Source organism: Macrosteles quadrilineatus, unplaced genomic scaffold, assembly GCF_028750875.1.
Source record: "Macrosteles quadrilineatus isolate MER2022 unplaced genomic scaffold, UCM_ALF_1.0 Scaffold_48__1_contigs__length_938360, whole genome shotgun sequence".
NCBI classification, from domain to species: Eukaryota; Metazoa; Arthropoda; class Insecta; order Hemiptera; family Cicadellidae; genus Macrosteles; species Macrosteles quadrilineatus.
The window spans coordinates 324,696-342,072 of record NW_026542641.1 but is presented as its reverse complement, the minus strand read 5'-3'; the positions used below and the strand labels follow the sequence as shown (position 1 = coordinate 342,072).

Genomic DNA, 17,377 nt, shown 5'->3' with positions numbered 1-17,377 from the left:
GAAATAAAAACTACATTTTACAATGTTTTATTTTACTGTTCGGTGAAAAATAATGCTTGGAAAGCATTTATTACTAAGACAGCTGGATAGGGAAGGTTTTATTTTGTTCAAGTTCAAAAAAAAACAGTTCAGTATTGTAGTCTAGAACATACCTTAAACACTTGCCGACATAGGAAGTTTTCCTTCACAGGCAGCAGCCTACACAATAACAACTTTAACACATATTACTGTCAAGAGTCCAAAGCAGAGCGATAACATCGAGTTGTGGTTTTCGTAACGTATACTCAAGACAGTTTGCTTAAGGTTTCAAAATCGTAAACAATATATTATTTTACTTATTATCTATTTTGAATGGTAACACATAGCTGAAATATTTTAAAATTAATAGTTGTAAGTACTGTATGGAATTGATTAATATTTAATATAGCCTAGTAACTAACAAATAATATGTTCACATGTAATCAGTGAACAGTAAATATTTCAAAGAATGACAATAATTAATAATAAGAATAACTGAAGACTATATAACTAAACTATTTTAAAACTTGCTCATTTTTATCAATTAATAAAGAATATCTAAAAATTGTATTCTTTTTTAACTCTCAGGTTTAGGAAATGCTGAAATAGACTCCTTATAATTGAATGGATGTTTGTGTTTTGTGTTCTTTTTCAAATACAATGTTTACTTACTTAGCCATTTCTGAAAGTTTAAGTCGTCCATCTTTGTTGGCATCAAATACTTGAAGCTGCAACATACGCATAATGAGCTTAAATCTCCAAAATGGTACTAAGTTATGTATAGCGTTGCACTTTTTCATCTGCATAAAATGTTCAAAAAGCTTTCGCTAAAGGTGATAAATACAATAACTAACTCCTAATAAATAGTGATTGTTTATAACAAGTGCTATTCGATATTGTGCATGCTGTATTTTAGGTTAGCCTGAAAAAGAATCTGTAAACTTTAAATAAATAATTGAACGTGCCAATATTGAAACTAACTAGTTACACAATAAGTATACAAACTTTAAATAAAAACACTTAAAACTGTGAAAACTCAGGTCACAAGAAAATATTTGATGTTTTGTGTAAATCGTGGGTTACATTTCACAGCCTTGTTTGTATATTTTTTCTAATCTTATGGAAATACACTACTATTGCTATTTTACCCAAAGATATCTCAACTGAAAATCCGTTGGAAATGTTCAAATAAAATTTAGTTTTGATTTAATCATATCATAGGCTACTAATATTATGAATGTGAATGTTTGTGTGTTTTATCAACTAGGCCTACTGGTCAGATTTGGTTGAAAATTTGTATGATGATAGCTCACATTCCTGATTAACATAGACATATTCTTATCTCAAAAACCCTTTCGGACTCTGCCCCAGTGGATCTAGAGTTTCTCATGTTAACCTTATGAGTATTTATATTTTAAGGGAATTAAAGAATTTAGTCAGCTGTTTCAACTAAAAAAAGTTGGTTCTATGATATGCAAAAGCATAAAAAAAAGTTATAAGATTCACCAACAGGGTGCAGCACTAATATTTTTTGCATTTATGAAAACAGCTAATTTGAACCAAGCAACACCAAAAAACTGTGATACGCAATGTGAACTGTCAAAGTAGGATTGTTTACAGTTATGTTTATGTTTTCAATTTCATGAAAAATGTGTGATATTTTGTGAATCTTTGATAATTTATTTTTCTCTATTGTTTAGGTGAAGTAGTAAAATATTATGGCTATGGTAGATGTGTAACATTATAGTATACCGTAAATTTAAAAAAGCAAATTTTATCAAACTGTTATTTTGTCCTCTCCCATTACAAACGCAAAGCTTGAGTAAAACTGCAATAAGAATTTTATGCCAACCCCGTACGAAGGACGGGTACTCTGCTAGTAAAATTATAAATGTGACAGTTTTTGTGTTTTTTTAAGTTCAATCACGCATTAACCTGATCTGACGCATGGTCAGATTAATCTGAAATTTGGCATGATGATAGCCCACATTCCAGATTGACATATAGCCATATTCAAAAATCCTTTCGGGCTCCGCCCCAGCGGCTCTATAGTTTCCCATGTTAGTCTTGATGATGATTATTCTTATGAGTATATTTAAAAGGAATTAAAGAATGAATGTTGTCAGCTGGTTCAACTAAACAAGTTTATTCTAAAAAAAATCAATAGCATTAAAAATTTAAAAGGTTTACCAAAAGGGTGCAGCACTATTAATTTGTTTGCAATCATGACAACAGCTATAGTTTGAACTAAGTAAAAGTATACTGCAATAGGCATTTTATACTTACACCCAAAATAGCCCAGTCAATATAGGTTTTTACCCGGAAATGCGAGATATAAAGCTAATTTTTTGCACAGATGTCTGTTATGGTATGTAAAATCACACCCTAAAAGTCCCCGCCTGTCCCCTGTGTACTTCCCCCGTTTTAACGAAATAAAGGGGGGGAGGGGGCGAGACTTACGCGCCGTTCGCGTTGACGTTGAATTCTGTGAGCGATGACAGCCTCTGCCTCACCGTGCCGGCATCCGGCTTCACTACTAAGCCGACGATTGTCTTTAAGATGTGTATACTTTATTAACATGTTATAGAGCTTTTACATTTTTACATCAGGAAATAACCCAAGAATTGCAGCATTATGACATAAGTTCTAGCTAAAAAATGTAAAAAAATAATTAATTAGTTTTTAATGCTTAATGGTTACAGGTATCACACTTTATCACATGACCTTCTATTAACGAACGCATTTTACTGCATCTAAATCAGTTTTTTTGTATATCTGTATATCTTACCGTTCACAAGCATTGCGCGTTTGAGCGTGGTTTAAGTAATATTCGTACCCTCCCCCCTTTTTTCTTTATACCGGAAGAAGCACACATGGGACGGTAGGGGACTTTTAGGATATAGTCAAGGATATCATAAAGAACACATGTGCCAAAATTCAGCTTTATATCTCGCATTTCCTGGGTTTCCATGGTTTTTTACCTAGATTGGCTGGGCTAAAACCCCCGTACGAAGGACGGGTACTCTGCTAGTGAATAATAAAGCGACATTTTTTACCTTACAATTAGCATAAGGCCAAGTTCTCTAAAAGCGGTCTTAGATCTTTTACCTAGGATAGTTAAAAAATTATTCACTCTGACAAATACAACAGTTATCATAAAATAATAAAAAATCAGGTCATAAAAAATATACGTGCTATTTTTTAATTTTAGCAAATTGATTATAATCCATGATTAGATAGAAGTTTTTTTTATTTTTTTATAATATAATGTAATGTGTAATTTTATTTTATCTGTAGCTGTAACAACTGTAGTTAGATGTCGTGTTAATGTTTTAGATTATTGGTTTTATATGATTTTAGATGATAGATGGGTTCATATTAGAGATGTACATGTTTCAAATGCATCTTTTCAAATCATCATAACTATTCCAACTAACTTATACTATAAGTTACACAACTTATAGTTTTAAAAAAATACCCCCGCCGCAGCAAACCTGCATACTAAGCGAATTTTCATTAGTCTGAGTTGATTTTTAATTAAATCTATAACATAAGATTGAGTACCTAGGTTTGCTGCTACAAGGAAACTAATAAAATGTATTTTTTAGTAAAATATTCCTAGCTTATTATAAAATAAATAAATTTGTCAAGTTTGATCAAAATATATCCATAAACAAGCAAACAACAACATTTTACAATATTCTCCATAAGAATAAAATGGGAATTTTAAATTTACAATTTTTTGAATTTTCTCCGTTACCAAAAACCGTACAAAAACACTTTAATATACTAAATTATTTGTTTTTTTAAGCTCTTTAAAAAGGTCTAGAGATAAATTGGGAAATTTTGTATTTCGAGGGTCAAAAATGAGAAAAGCCATTTTTTACTTTATAAAACCTCCCGTAAAACCCCGTCCCCATGGCCCGATCATGCTGGTTCGCGAACTCATTCAAGTTTATCCCGCGTTACACCTTTAAACCAAATTTCATCAAAATCGGACAAAAATTACTCAAGTTATCGCGTTCACGGACGTATATATATATACATATATAACAAATTTAACGAATAGTGTTTTTAGCCTCTGGGGACATCAAAATGAAAAAGTAAATCGGTCCCGGGCCTAGGTCTTACCATGCCACCTACGGTAATAACTACTTCCCTATAGAGAAATTCGCTAAAAATTAATAAAAACTGTCAAAAGTGATCAAATACGCCTTCATCCTCAAATACAAAATTGTAATTCTCACCATGGTGTCAGTGTACTCAATGAGTTTATCCTCGGACACATCATTAATCTTCTTCGCTTCCTTCAACAGATCTCGTAGAAAGTTCTGTAAACACCGAAACAAACAAACATTTAATGCGCATTGATGGGACTTTTTCATGTCTAAGCTACGAACATTGATGGCTAAAATAATGGAAAACATATTCACATACTACAATTTATAGATACTATTTGTCAACAGACCTTTAACCCAATCGCTGAGAAAAAAATATGTTAAATTTTCATTATGAATATTCTTTTCATTTTGTTTATAACAAAATTAATCAAATTTAATTAATTAATTATTATTCAGATAGTATTTTACTGCGTGTTACTGTAACCAATCCTTTCTTTATTTTAACTGAGATAACACCTCACTCGCATGTTTACGGTTTTTATATTATTATTCCTCTCTTAGAAATGTCTTACCTTTAGTTCATCAGCTTCAATGTATCCACTCCCATCTGTGTCGTATTCTCGCCAAATCTATAAATGAAAAAGCTATAATTTAGTGAACTCTACATTTACACAAAACGTTTTGTAAAGTGTGCTTGTTAGTTATTTGAAATAACTTAAATACTTACAACTTGCGGCACAGTGATACTCTGTTTGAACTAGCTACATAAACACTAAACAGACTACGTTCGATGTGTCCAATGACTCAAAGTTCAAGATGTTGCCCAGCATTGTGGTTAATAATTACTGTTTCGTTGTAACATTAGCTAATGATTTATTACCTTAAAGAATATATATCCCTATCGGTGTTTAATATGTAGCCAGTTCAGGAATAAAAAGTACAGTAAATTAAGAAGGCAGATATGTAGGTATGTATGTGTATGATATCATTTACTTGCTTATAAATCAACTAACACAATTGTTTAAACTAAATGCGAAATGTATCCATATATAAATCCCGAAGTACCCATACACTTTTGAGAAAACTACAAGTCACACCCCTATAAACCATATACTTAAAATGTTCGTCATGACGAGAAACCTTGCGCAAAACTATCCATTATTTCATAAATTGCCCCTTTAGGTCGTAATTCCATTTTAAAGGGAACTTTCCATATACCTAATGTTAAAAATACCTCAGCTGTACTTATTTGTATGTTATTCTTTTAATTTATTACCTTATTAAAATCAGGTGTGATTATTTGTTTGAATTACTGTATTCTGTTTTGTTTATTTCAGCTTAACCAATCAATAGTTGTGTTAATGTCACTGACTATACACAGACTATACACTTATGAAGTCAACTGGGTGAAGCCCGTGGGTAACAGCTAGTTTAAATTATAGATTTTGTGTACCTATCAAATAAAACAATATGGCAAATTAAAAGACCTGTCATAGATTTAAAGCCTTTTGAACGATTTAAACCAAGGCCTCTAGTGCTAAAATCCCGCACTCTGGCCTCCATCAGGCAAGCTCATCTATACTATTATAAAAAAGAGGTGGTTGCTGTATGTGTGTATGGGAAAAGTAAACGCGAAAAATACTGGTCGGATTGGGCTGAAATTTGGCATGATGATAGCTCATATTCCCGATTAACATATAGGCATATTTTTATCCCAAAAATCCTTCCGGGCTCCGCCCCAGTGGCTCTGGAGTTTCCCATGTTAACCTTATGAGAAATGGAATTAATGAATCTTAACAGCTGTTTCAATTAAACAAGTTGGTTCTGTTCTATGATGTTCAATAGCATTAAAGTTACAAGGATTACCAACAGGGTGCAGCACTATTATTTCTTTTACATTTATGACAACAGCTAATTTGCAACCAAAAGGTGAGTGAGCGTAGCGAACGAACTTCAACCTGGAGGCGAGTGAGCGTAGCGAACGAGCTAACCTGAAGGCAAGTGAGCGTAGCGAACGAGCTAACCTGAAGGAAAGTGAGCGCAGCGAACGAGCTCCAACCTAAAGGTGAGTGAGCGTAGCGAACGAGCTCCAACCTAAAGGTGAGTGAGCGTAGCGAACGAACTTCAACCAGGACGTGATTGAGCCATGCGAACGAGATCATCTTGAAAATTAAGAAGTTAAACGGGGCAAAGCCCGCGGGTTACAGCTAGTTTAAAATAAACGTAATCGATGTTTTTACCTTCATGAATTCAACGCTGGACTCGAGAGGGTTATCGAAACGGAAGAGCAATAGGAAGTTCTCTTCCATCGGCAACAGCTGGGCAAGCTGTAACACGTTGTGACGAAAATTACAACATCGTGCATTCAACTTGACGTTGTAACAGTGTAAGAGACACCCGGCCAACTTTTATATCTGTTCAATTTTTGTTCTACTAAAACAAGTTCAACTGAAAGATATGATAAAAATATGTTCCCCACCAATAAATTCTAATTTTTATTACTGAAATTATCGTACCTTTAAGTTAGCACATAAATAAATGTGTATAATGATATAGCATCATTGAACAAAACTAGGCTATTTTCTTAAGAAAAATCCGTGGTTGAAAACACAACCAAATAAATTTAGAGCGTCTTCGACTTAAGCTTAACATTATTCTACCTAGAAAGAAAAAAATGTTTTCATTAACTCCGAAATACATGCATTGAAAGCAAAATGCGTTGTGCTGCAGTATGACGAATAGGTTAATCGACTGAATTTGTAGGAAGTGAATTATAAAATGGACGTAGCTCCTTTTGCATATCAAATAAGCTAACTTATTTCCTTTTAGTGTAAAAGTAATTGTAAAAGCTACATAAAATGTCTATTTCACGTATACTTGTCACGATCACTCACCTCTCTTATGTCTATTTTGCCGTCTTGGTTGTCGTCGTATGCCTCCATGAAACACTGCTTCAGCTCCACCAACATGGCGTCTGACACCGCCTACAACAACGCATTATTTTCATATATGCTTGGATTTCATTTTACTTAGTTAATATCAAATCAAATCAAATCAAATCGTTTATTTCCAAAAGTTAAACAAAACAATAAACAGATACAAATTATAAAGAAATATATTTTTCCGCATAGGCATAAGCCCGTGTGCGGAAAAAGAGTTCTAGATCTGCTATAACAATATCTATTACATTCTGGATATACAATAATTTTATTCGTCTAAGTAAAACATGTATTAATATACTGGGTGACTATTCCTTAAAAATAAGTAAATATTAAATAAAAACATAATTTAAAAGTTAACATGTACTAAATTGAATAAGGACAAAATAACACAATAAGTAATTTCAGAGAAGAATTTCCTAAAGTAACTAAAGATTAAAGTTAACAACTAAAAATGTATCTACAATGCCAGGGTCTCAGCAGTTTACTGACATTTTACTTTTTTTCTAATAAGCTCAATTATATGGGGATTTTATCAGCGCCTCCGTAGCCGTCCGGCCAATGCTGGCAAGCCATGGTGAGTCCTTTCTTTTGTACACCGGGACACTGCTCTCCTCATACTCTAGGATTTGTGGCGGAAGATTGCGATATAAGATATGGGCGATAAAACATGGGTTACTCTTTTTAGGGAGGTTATATTTAATCTAGGAAATTGGTAACCAAAGTTGATTCTATGTCTTGTGGGATAGTTATGCTGCAAATTGGTAAAAATGTTGTTTTTGTTTGACCTAATAAAGACTAAAAGAGTTTTAACAAATAACTGTCGTATATCATGAACACGAAAATCTGAGTACAGATCCTCTGTTGGATATCTCGATGGTTTGCTTAGGACGGTTTTGATTAATGACCTCTGCGCAACAGCCAGAGGCTCAAGCATGAGGCCGAGACACCACCCCACGCCAGTATACCATATTGAAGCAAAGACTGCACGTAGGCATAGTAAACTGTCCTACAGTAATCCGTGGTCAGAACACCAGCAAGTTGAGAAAATGCATATATGAGCTTTCTAAGTCGTTGTTTGAGATAATGAATGTGGTGAGCCCAACTAAATTTTTGATCAATTATAATTCCTAGATAAGTGTACTTCTCTACCCGCTCTATGACGTCACAATTACAAGCCGCTGGCCGAAAGTCGCCGCAGGTATGAAGGAATAGTTGCCTAGGGCTAGGGTCACTTTCACTCTTAAAAAATATTGGTAAACTTTTTGTTTTATTTATGTTAAGGGTTAACGTGTTTTGGTCTAACCAGCGTTTATTTTATAAATGTCTGTAGATGCGTGTTCATATGCCTCGTCCCACGTGCGTCCTGACGATACCATGGCCGTGTCGTCAGCAAACAAAAAAACTTTCCCTTTAGTTCTGACTTTTGAAAGGTTGTTAATATATATCAAGAATAGGAGGGGCCCGAGTGTACTACCTTGGACCACTCCATAGTCAATGCTAGTTTTATCACTATCAACACCATTGATGGACACATATTGTAAACGATTTTCTAAATAACTGATAAACCAGTTTAATGAATGACCACCGATGCCGACTAGTCTCAATTTAGAAATTAGATATTGTCTGTTAATGGAATCAAATGCTTTAGCCAAATCTAGGAATGTTATCAATACAATGTTTCTTATTATTTATTTCTTCAGAAATAAATTTGGTTATATCAAATAATGAGTGTGATGTACTGCGGTTCTGTCTAAATCCGTACTGCGCGTCACATATAATTTTCTCTTGTTCAAGGTAATCCGATAGCTGGAGTTTTACACATTTTTCAAGAATTTTAGACACTGTGCAAATTAATGAAATTGTTCTGTAATTTATTGTTAGGTTTTTTTGGCCAGACTTATAAACAGGTATGACTTTTGCGACTTTAAACACCTCTGGGAACTTCCCTTCCCGTATACTAAGGTTAATTATGTATAATATTGGTAAAATGAGAGAGTCTACATTATTTTTTATAAATTTTGAGGGAATGCCATCCCATCCCGGTGCAGAGTTTCCTCTAATACTTTTTATCACTTTTAAAAGCTCCTCAACGGTGACAGGCCTTAGTGAGAACTGGGAATCTGTGGCGTGGTCAGCGTCATCGACCTCCAAGGGGCCGGCGGGCTGCAGCGCTTCGGCTACCTGTGATCCAACAGAGGCATAGTATTCGTTGAAATGATCACAAATGTGTTTAATATCGTTGGTGGGGGCAGTATCCCGGTCCACACTGAAAACTTCCAACGGAAATTTAGACTTGCCAGCAGAACGCCCCGCTACATCATTAATAATTTCCCAGAATTTTCTTGGATTTCCCTGGAACTCATCTAATTTATTTCTATAATAATCATTTTTTGCACGTTTTAGTTAGGATTTCAATGAGTTACGGTATCTGACATATCTAACACGGAGCTGTGTTTTGAATGGGTTTTGCTTAACTCTCTTACTTAATTTATCCCGATTGCGGATAGAAGTAAGAAGACCATTCGTAATCCATTATTTTAATTTAGCCGTTTTAGCTCTCAATATTTGTTGGGACGTGTTTTGTTCTATGATATTCTGCAAAATAAAAATAAAATGTATAGTTGCTGCATCTAAGTCATTTGAATTTAAAACTTGTTGCCAATTTTGAGATTTCAAGGTTTACTGTTATATTTTTCCAATTAGTATTCTTGTATGTAAACTCGTTGCCGTTACTAATACCTGTAAAGCTTTTCAGTTCAAGAGAAACAATAAAATGATCTGTAATGTAAGTTTGTAAAACAGAAGTGTTGACACTCAGCCTGTTTGGCAGTTTTATAAAATAATGGTCGATACATGTATCACTAACTGGCCGCGTGATTTTATCTTTACGTGGAATAAATCCGAATTCATAAAGCAAGTCAAGGTATGGTTCCTCTTGTGAATTTAAACATGGATTACGAAATTCACAGTTAATGTCACCGGCGATAATTTTAAGTGACTTTGTTTGTCGTACTAAGAAATGTTTGAAGACCGTCGAAAAATGAAGCTAGTGACGAGGAGGGACTTTCTGTAGATGCATATTAATTCACAATCAATATTGGCCCAGGTAAAAACTATGGACAAGCTGGTGGCGACTCCACCAATACAAATCTGGTTACATGTTGCTAATAACGTGTCATCTAAGTACACAACCAGACCATCACATTGATTGAGGCTATTGTATGTTCTAAACAGGGTATAGCCTTCTAGGGCTGTGAGCTCACTGTCGTTCCTCAACCAAGCTTCAGTCAAAATTATACAATGGAATTTTATCTGGGGACCCTGCCATAAAACTAAAAACTCGTCAAAGTTTTTATTATAGCTCCGAATATTTAACTGTAATACTCTAAAACTGAATTTTTGGTTACAAAGTGAATCTGAACTATTAAAACTATTTCTAAATTCATCTATATCGGAAAATTCCTGACATTCAATAAAAGGTTTCTTATCCATAGATAATGCTAGCGTATCGTTCGGCATGCCTGGATTGGCTGTAGGAATGCCTGCTTTTGTTGCCTTATCCGCGGCTTTCGGATACGATAAATTCTTTCTGCACAAAACAGAGTTTTCCCTTTATCTGACAACATGTTTTAAATGATAAAAGAATCATGATTGAATCAAAATAAACTGAAATTCCCAGACTTCTGGGGTATTTTTTTTTATCTGCCTTAACAATGAGGTCAACCGATTGTGGGACATTGACTAACTAATATATGGTTTGGAATGACACAAATAGAAAAAATATATATACATATATACACACACACACATAATATTTATTATATTTGTTATATTTGTATATGTACATATACACACAGACACACATATATTATTATTTTCTTGTTTATATATAAGTATCTCGTATATTTACTATCGTGGATCTAGAAAGACTATTTTACAGACAAAAAAAATTATTATTATTTGCAAACATGTATCCTGGGTTATATTCATTAAATATAAAATACTAAAACCCTTTAAAACATTTACTTGCGATGATTAGAGAAAGCTTATGGCAATATTACAGTTTAATCAAATAAAACAAAGAAATATAACTGAATAACAAGACTAATATTTTAATGACATGATAAAAAATGTTTTTATTGGAATCAAATCTTTACACTTAGTATTACTTTTGTTAGTATAATTTGAAAACGTACTCTAGCTGCAGCAAAGTACCTGTTGAACAGAATGTAAAGTGACAAAATTTCAATTTTAGACTGTTCTGTTACATTTGCGTTCTTTAGAATTTAGATTTATTTTATATTTTTGTAACGCTATTATACAGATTTTCTGTGCGAAATAAAGATGATTTGATTTGATAGACACTATGCGTTTATTTTTTATTTTTATTATTGTTTTTTTTTGTAATGAAGAGTTGTTACCTTACGAAAAATTAATGTTTAATCTATATATTAATACGCAAGCAGTTTTCTTTTCACAGTCATAACTCAATAACGGCTTGATGGATTTTAAAGTTTGAGGTGTCAAATTAAAGGTATTTTCACGTAGATGTGCAAATACGTCTCAGAATATTTAGAAAGGGCACCACTTAAGTACACTTAAGGGCTAAAGTTTGGAAGGTGGCGCTATCTGTTGACATTTGATCAAACTCATTTCCCTTTGTTTACAAATAACATATGGACGTAGTTTGAAATAGTTTTTAAGGTTAACCACAGACTGCAGGACTTAAAACTTCCAGAGCAAAGCTGGAATTTATATTTTGTTTCAATCTGTTAACTAAGTCTGGTTCATAATGAAGAGTTTCTTATCAATACTAGACAACAAAGTGTTTAAGAATAAATATTTAATAAATATTTAATTCTTTTTATCTATGGTTAAATTGATTTACCTTACATCGTATTTTACTAATTATCATGTAGTTACAGTTCGATGTGATGAAGTGAATGTTTCAAAGTGATTATTCACTGGGCAGTTATCCGTTACATTACCATATTATCATGTAATTTACAATGTGTATCAAAATTCCAATTCCTTTAAAGTATTTTCTGTTGTTTGGTTAACTTTCTTATTTCATTTCAATTTAAAATCAAATGCCGCCAGTACGACGAAGAACTGTGAGTGGCTGGAGGGAACGCGAACATGACCGCTTGCATCAACCTCTCAATTGAACATTTGATGGGTACCTACATAGTGGTAGTACCACCGTTGTGATAGTCCAATCTCGGACAAATGAACGTTAAATGTTTACATTGTAGTGGCTTACATATTTTTAAGCAAGAAAAGACTGGCCGAGACAGTTTAGTTTTTACTCTTAATACTTAATACTCTTATTAACAAATAAATATAAATATAAATAAATACTTTTACTCTTTACTTAATATTTACATCATAATATTTGTATATTTCTATAATCAGTCATATAAATTATTTTAGAGTGACTCTTTGATTAAGGTCTTGCTGTTTATATTTTTCTTTATTTTTTTTATACAAGTTTCAGTTTTGCTCGATTTCGAGCAACAGGTTATCTAGTGTTATATTACTAGCCCACCTCAATATATTACTTTATTAATCACATCAAATCAAATCAAAAATCACTTTATTCAGCTTGAAATATACATGAATACATAATCATTGGTAAGAATACAAGTCCGTGCTCGAGGGAAGAGCTCTTACCAGCAGGAAACATGTATTGTCCATTGTCCATAGATCAAACACAGGAGCACAGTTTATAAACAATGTGTACGTCTAAGCTCTTGGATACATATCAGGATCTCTTAAAAATATACATGTATACTAGAATATTATTTAACAAATAAAGAACCTTAAGCACAACAATAAAAATATATGTATTCTATATATGAATAAAAGTGTATGTTGATAGCTATTATGGTGGTGTTTGAGGTAGAGGTGAATTTTTATGTAAGGTGAGCGAATTATAGCCTCTGCAGTCATCAGCCACTCACAGACGTTGCTTTTATACACAGCGACACTGCCTGATTCAGCATCAGTTATGTTGGGCGGCAAGTTGCGGTAAATGATGTGAGCTATGTAAAATACGTTATTTTCCAACGAACTATGGGTTAGTTGTGGAGTGCGGTATCCAAAGTTATGTCTGTATCTAGTGTGATAACTGTGATGTAAGCTAGAAAAAAATAATAGTTGTAATAAAAACCTAAACCATAAATTGTTAAGTTTTGATTCTTCGAATCCTTTTAAATGTTTTTGGGTAACTTTTCTAAGCATATTGCAAGAGCTCAAACCTACCTCAGGGCTGACGTTTTCTGCGTTGGCACTGGATACAAATTCTCTCAAAAACCCATCTAGTTCCGTCCCTTCTATATACCCATTGCCTGTAACAGATAATGGACAATGAACGTCAGGGAATTTAAGAACTTCTTATGTATAGTTACTTTAAATTAACTTAAAAGCATTAAAGTTACGAATCGATCAAGTTCTAATTTATATGTAGATCAACCTAAAACTGAGTAGCAAGAATCTCTTACTGTATTGTAGCCTAGTTGAGTATTTGGTTACGTAGCTCACTTAACTATTGGTTCGATCCTCAGAAAAGCTATATTTAAGTTTGATGGCTTGAAATTAATTGGATTCAGGTGTATGATACATAAACTATCCAGGCCAAAACATCAACGGAGACAAGTTGACCCATTAACATCGATTAATTAGACAAAACATTTGGTTAAAAAAAAACGAACCACAAAGTACTAAACATTTGGTTGATTTATAGTAACTTTTAAGCCAAGCATTGTTATTATTTTATACAACAACGATTTGCGGTACAAACTTAATTACGGTAAGGAGTCGTTAGTCTAGTATCATTATGTTAAAATAGACATATTCCATAACCTCTGATGTTTGATTCTGCGGAGTTTTTTGCCGCTTCAATTCTAGAGATTTAACTAAACAATTGCGTTAGCTTGAAAGATTTCCAAAACCTAACTAATTGAAAACGTTTAGAAAGGAATTATTTCAGATTGTCGAAGCTTTCAGAACCAATCCATCAATCAATATTGGATTATCTTTCTTTTGGAAATTATTTTACTGTCAGTTATTTCACTCTCTTGTCGAGAGGGTTGTTTGAGTTTGTTTAAAATTGAAATGAAAATCTCTCTCAATCTGTATATTGCAATAATGAAAATATATCACTACCTGTCCATAACAATGCACATTTTCACGCATTTTATTTTATTTTATTTTATTTATACATGCCAACGGCTTAGCCAATAATTGCATTATGTGCATGATTGTTATGTTTTGATTCTATAACGTTTATTATTACGAAGATTGTGAATATAATATTTTCTAACGATACTGTAATAAACTGAGAAGTATTAGTTTAAGACGAAGATTCATACGTGTCGACCTCCCATTTGTATCTTTTAGAGCTTGAATTTCTTTAAATGTTTGACCTTCAATTCTACCGAGTCCATTTTTCATCTCATAGATTGTGCTTACGAACAATGGAATCACTCAGTTTTGTAAGCTGCATGCTATAGTAAGTTTGAAAATTATTTTACTGCAATTGCTTATCGTATTTAAAATAATTTACAAAAAAATATTATCTGTCTAGAAAAAATAGTTTAAAAAATCGAGACTTATTACAGTTTACCTAAATCTATTACTGGGTTATCTTATCATGTTTATTTTCTCTACTTGTTTTGTTTCATTTACGAATATGTTGTAGTTTCCTCTAAATTTCAACCATTCACCTACCGTTTATGACCATTGACTATTAGCTAGGTTTATTTACTCTCATTAAATTTGTTTAACAATCGAGCCATTTGTTTAAATTGTTTTGTACACTAACTTTGACTCCTTGTTGTTGTTCTTTCTACCCTTCTTACGATAATTTACTATTTCTCCTAGTACTCGGACTGACCGTCTTTGTCGTAATGACTCCAGACCTCCATGAACTGGTTGGCGGACAACTTCTTGAGTTCACGGGACTGCGGGTCTCTGTACTGTCGCATGAAGTTTGTGGCCCGCTCCAGGTTAAGCTTCTTTTCGGCTGCTGACGTCATTTCTGAAAATAAGACAATTTTTAATCAACAGAAATTGGTGGGTTTATTTGTGGTTAAGTTTAGAAACCTGGCAAAAAGTGTGAAACTAGTATTTATACTGGATTAAACTTGAAACTAGAAGTTTGATTTAATCAATATGTAGGCTACATCAAAATACACACCCATATTAGACAATGCTACTTTAAAGCAATTGGTCAACAGTAATTAAAATAACATTATTGAACCAGGAATTAGGAACTATATTTCAAATTTCTACAAAATGGCTTGTAGGCTACTTAACATGTAATCAAAAATAATAGTAAAACTGCATAAACGCTGAGAAAATGAAAAAAGAATTCCGGTTTTGGTTTCTATTATTAATGTCCAAATATTTTTGACTATTCAAATGGTTGAATCGTCTTATTATGTTAAATAGTTTTCTGCCCTATGTTGGGTATAATAAATACGACTTAGTCAAAAACAATAATTATCAGTTCCTTTAAAACTATTAAGAGAATATCTTAATTCTCTGTAATTAAAATTATGTTTAGATAATGGTCAACATAGTCATAGGCCTACATTTATGGAACCGGAATGATTATATTTCATGCTGTTTCGGTCCAACGTACAGTTACAAAACCACGATAGCCTCTGTTCCATGCAATCACTACCACAAGTTTACAGCTAATTAATGCAAGTTAATGGAGGTAATGAATCTGATTATGATGTATTTATAGGTACTAAAACTACCCTTTGATAAATATAGATAAACTGTAACCGTTACAAATCTAACGGAAATGTATGTCAGCATTTGTAGTCATTTTCATTTTGTAATTTTGAAAAATAAATTCATTTGGTTCATTGTATGTTTCGATTTATTCATTTTTGTTGAGCAGTATGTTTTTCTTCTATATTTTTATTTGTAGAGCGATTGATAAAGGAGTTCCCGGTGTAACTAACTGTGTTCGTACAATGCTAACGAAATAGCAGAATCGTCTTAAAAAGCTTTCTTGTCGTTTAAATATTGAATATAGAACTTAAACTTATTTGTTGTGGTAATGATTCCTGAACCTCAGTAGTTCATGGAATGTTTAATCTCATTTATTTCACTGATTTTCTATTTTAAATTAAAATACAAGCAAGGTAATTTTCACTATCGGCAGTTGTTTGAATGTGCAGAAAGTAAAATTATTGTCTACAAAACTATACCTACTAAATACTACGACCGAAAATGATTACTTATTTTGCCTATGCTGTTACCTGTATCTAAAAGGGAGCGTATTGCGTAGTTTTTGATAGGCTACATATTTATTTGAAATTCTAAGAGCAAATTATATTATATTCGTTTTGAGGTCCCCAGAGGACAAAAAACACCATCAGTTCAAACTCATATATATTTAAGGTAAAAACGGGGTTTTCCCATTTATGACCCTAAAAACAATAAAACTTGTAATTTCATTCTAAACCATTTTGTAGAGCTTAAAAAAGGAAATAATTTAGTATATTGAAGCGCTGTTGTATGCCTAACGGTTACGGAGAAAATTTACAAAAAAGTGTAATTTAAAATTCCCATGTCATGGAGAAAATTAAAACTGTTGTAGTTTACTTGTTTATGGATATATGTTGATAAAATATGGCAAATTTATTTATTTCATCCTATGCTATTGACGTATGGTCAAAAACACTTTTTACCTTCCCCGTAGCAGCAAACCTAAGCACTCGTTAAATGTAACGTTATTTAAATTGGGAATAAATATGTCTTATTTATGGAAATATTGTAGTAAAAATGTAATCAGACAAGTTGAAATTCGCTTAGTATGCAGGTTTGCTGCGGCGGGGGTATTATTCTTATGTACATTAAATCCAACAATTAGCTTTTGTTTTACCACTCGAAGGCACACCCACTCTTTTCCTGTGAGGAGTTATGAGTGTGATAAATACTGAGGTATTACACTGAACCCTTGATGAGATTTAGCCCAGTCAATAAAGGTTTAGAAAGGGAAATAATTAGGGTAAAGCTGAATTTTACCCTATTGATAGATATATACTAGAAGGACATTTTTACAAGAGTCCCCGAAAATCCCCCCCGAGCTTCCCCCCCCAGCCCCCCTCAAAGGTTCAAAGTGTCGATTATTACAAATTTGCCATTTTCTCTGTAATTAATAATCCGATCGCATACATCTTTTTGTCATTTTGTTTGCCGTTAACAGAGCTACAATATTGATCCTTTTCATTTTTACGTTAACCCAATAATTAGTTATCTACAGACTTATTTACA

The 17,377-nt window shown here is 32.9% G+C and overlaps 1 protein-coding gene across 1 annotated transcript in view; it reads right to left on the bottom strand.

The window, feature by feature from the left end:
* Positions 1-15,120, bottom strand: part of LOC129005965 (calbindin-32-like) — a 30,891-nt gene extending 15,771 nt beyond the window's left edge. Inside the window, exons 1-7 of the mRNA XM_054435042.1 lie at positions 14,979-15,120; positions 13,346-13,431; positions 7,034-7,123; positions 6,380-6,466; positions 4,712-4,768; positions 4,266-4,349; positions 691-746 (exon numbers count right to left, since the gene is read on the bottom strand). Coding sequence (XP_054291017.1) covers positions 691-746; positions 4,266-4,349; positions 4,712-4,768; positions 6,380-6,466; positions 7,034-7,123; positions 13,346-13,431; positions 14,979-15,120 — 602 coding nt within the window. The remainder of the gene's footprint in view (positions 1-690; positions 747-4,265; positions 4,350-4,711; positions 4,769-6,379; positions 6,467-7,033; positions 7,124-13,345; positions 13,432-14,978) is intronic.
* Positions 15,121-17,377: the final 2,257 nt, after the last annotated feature.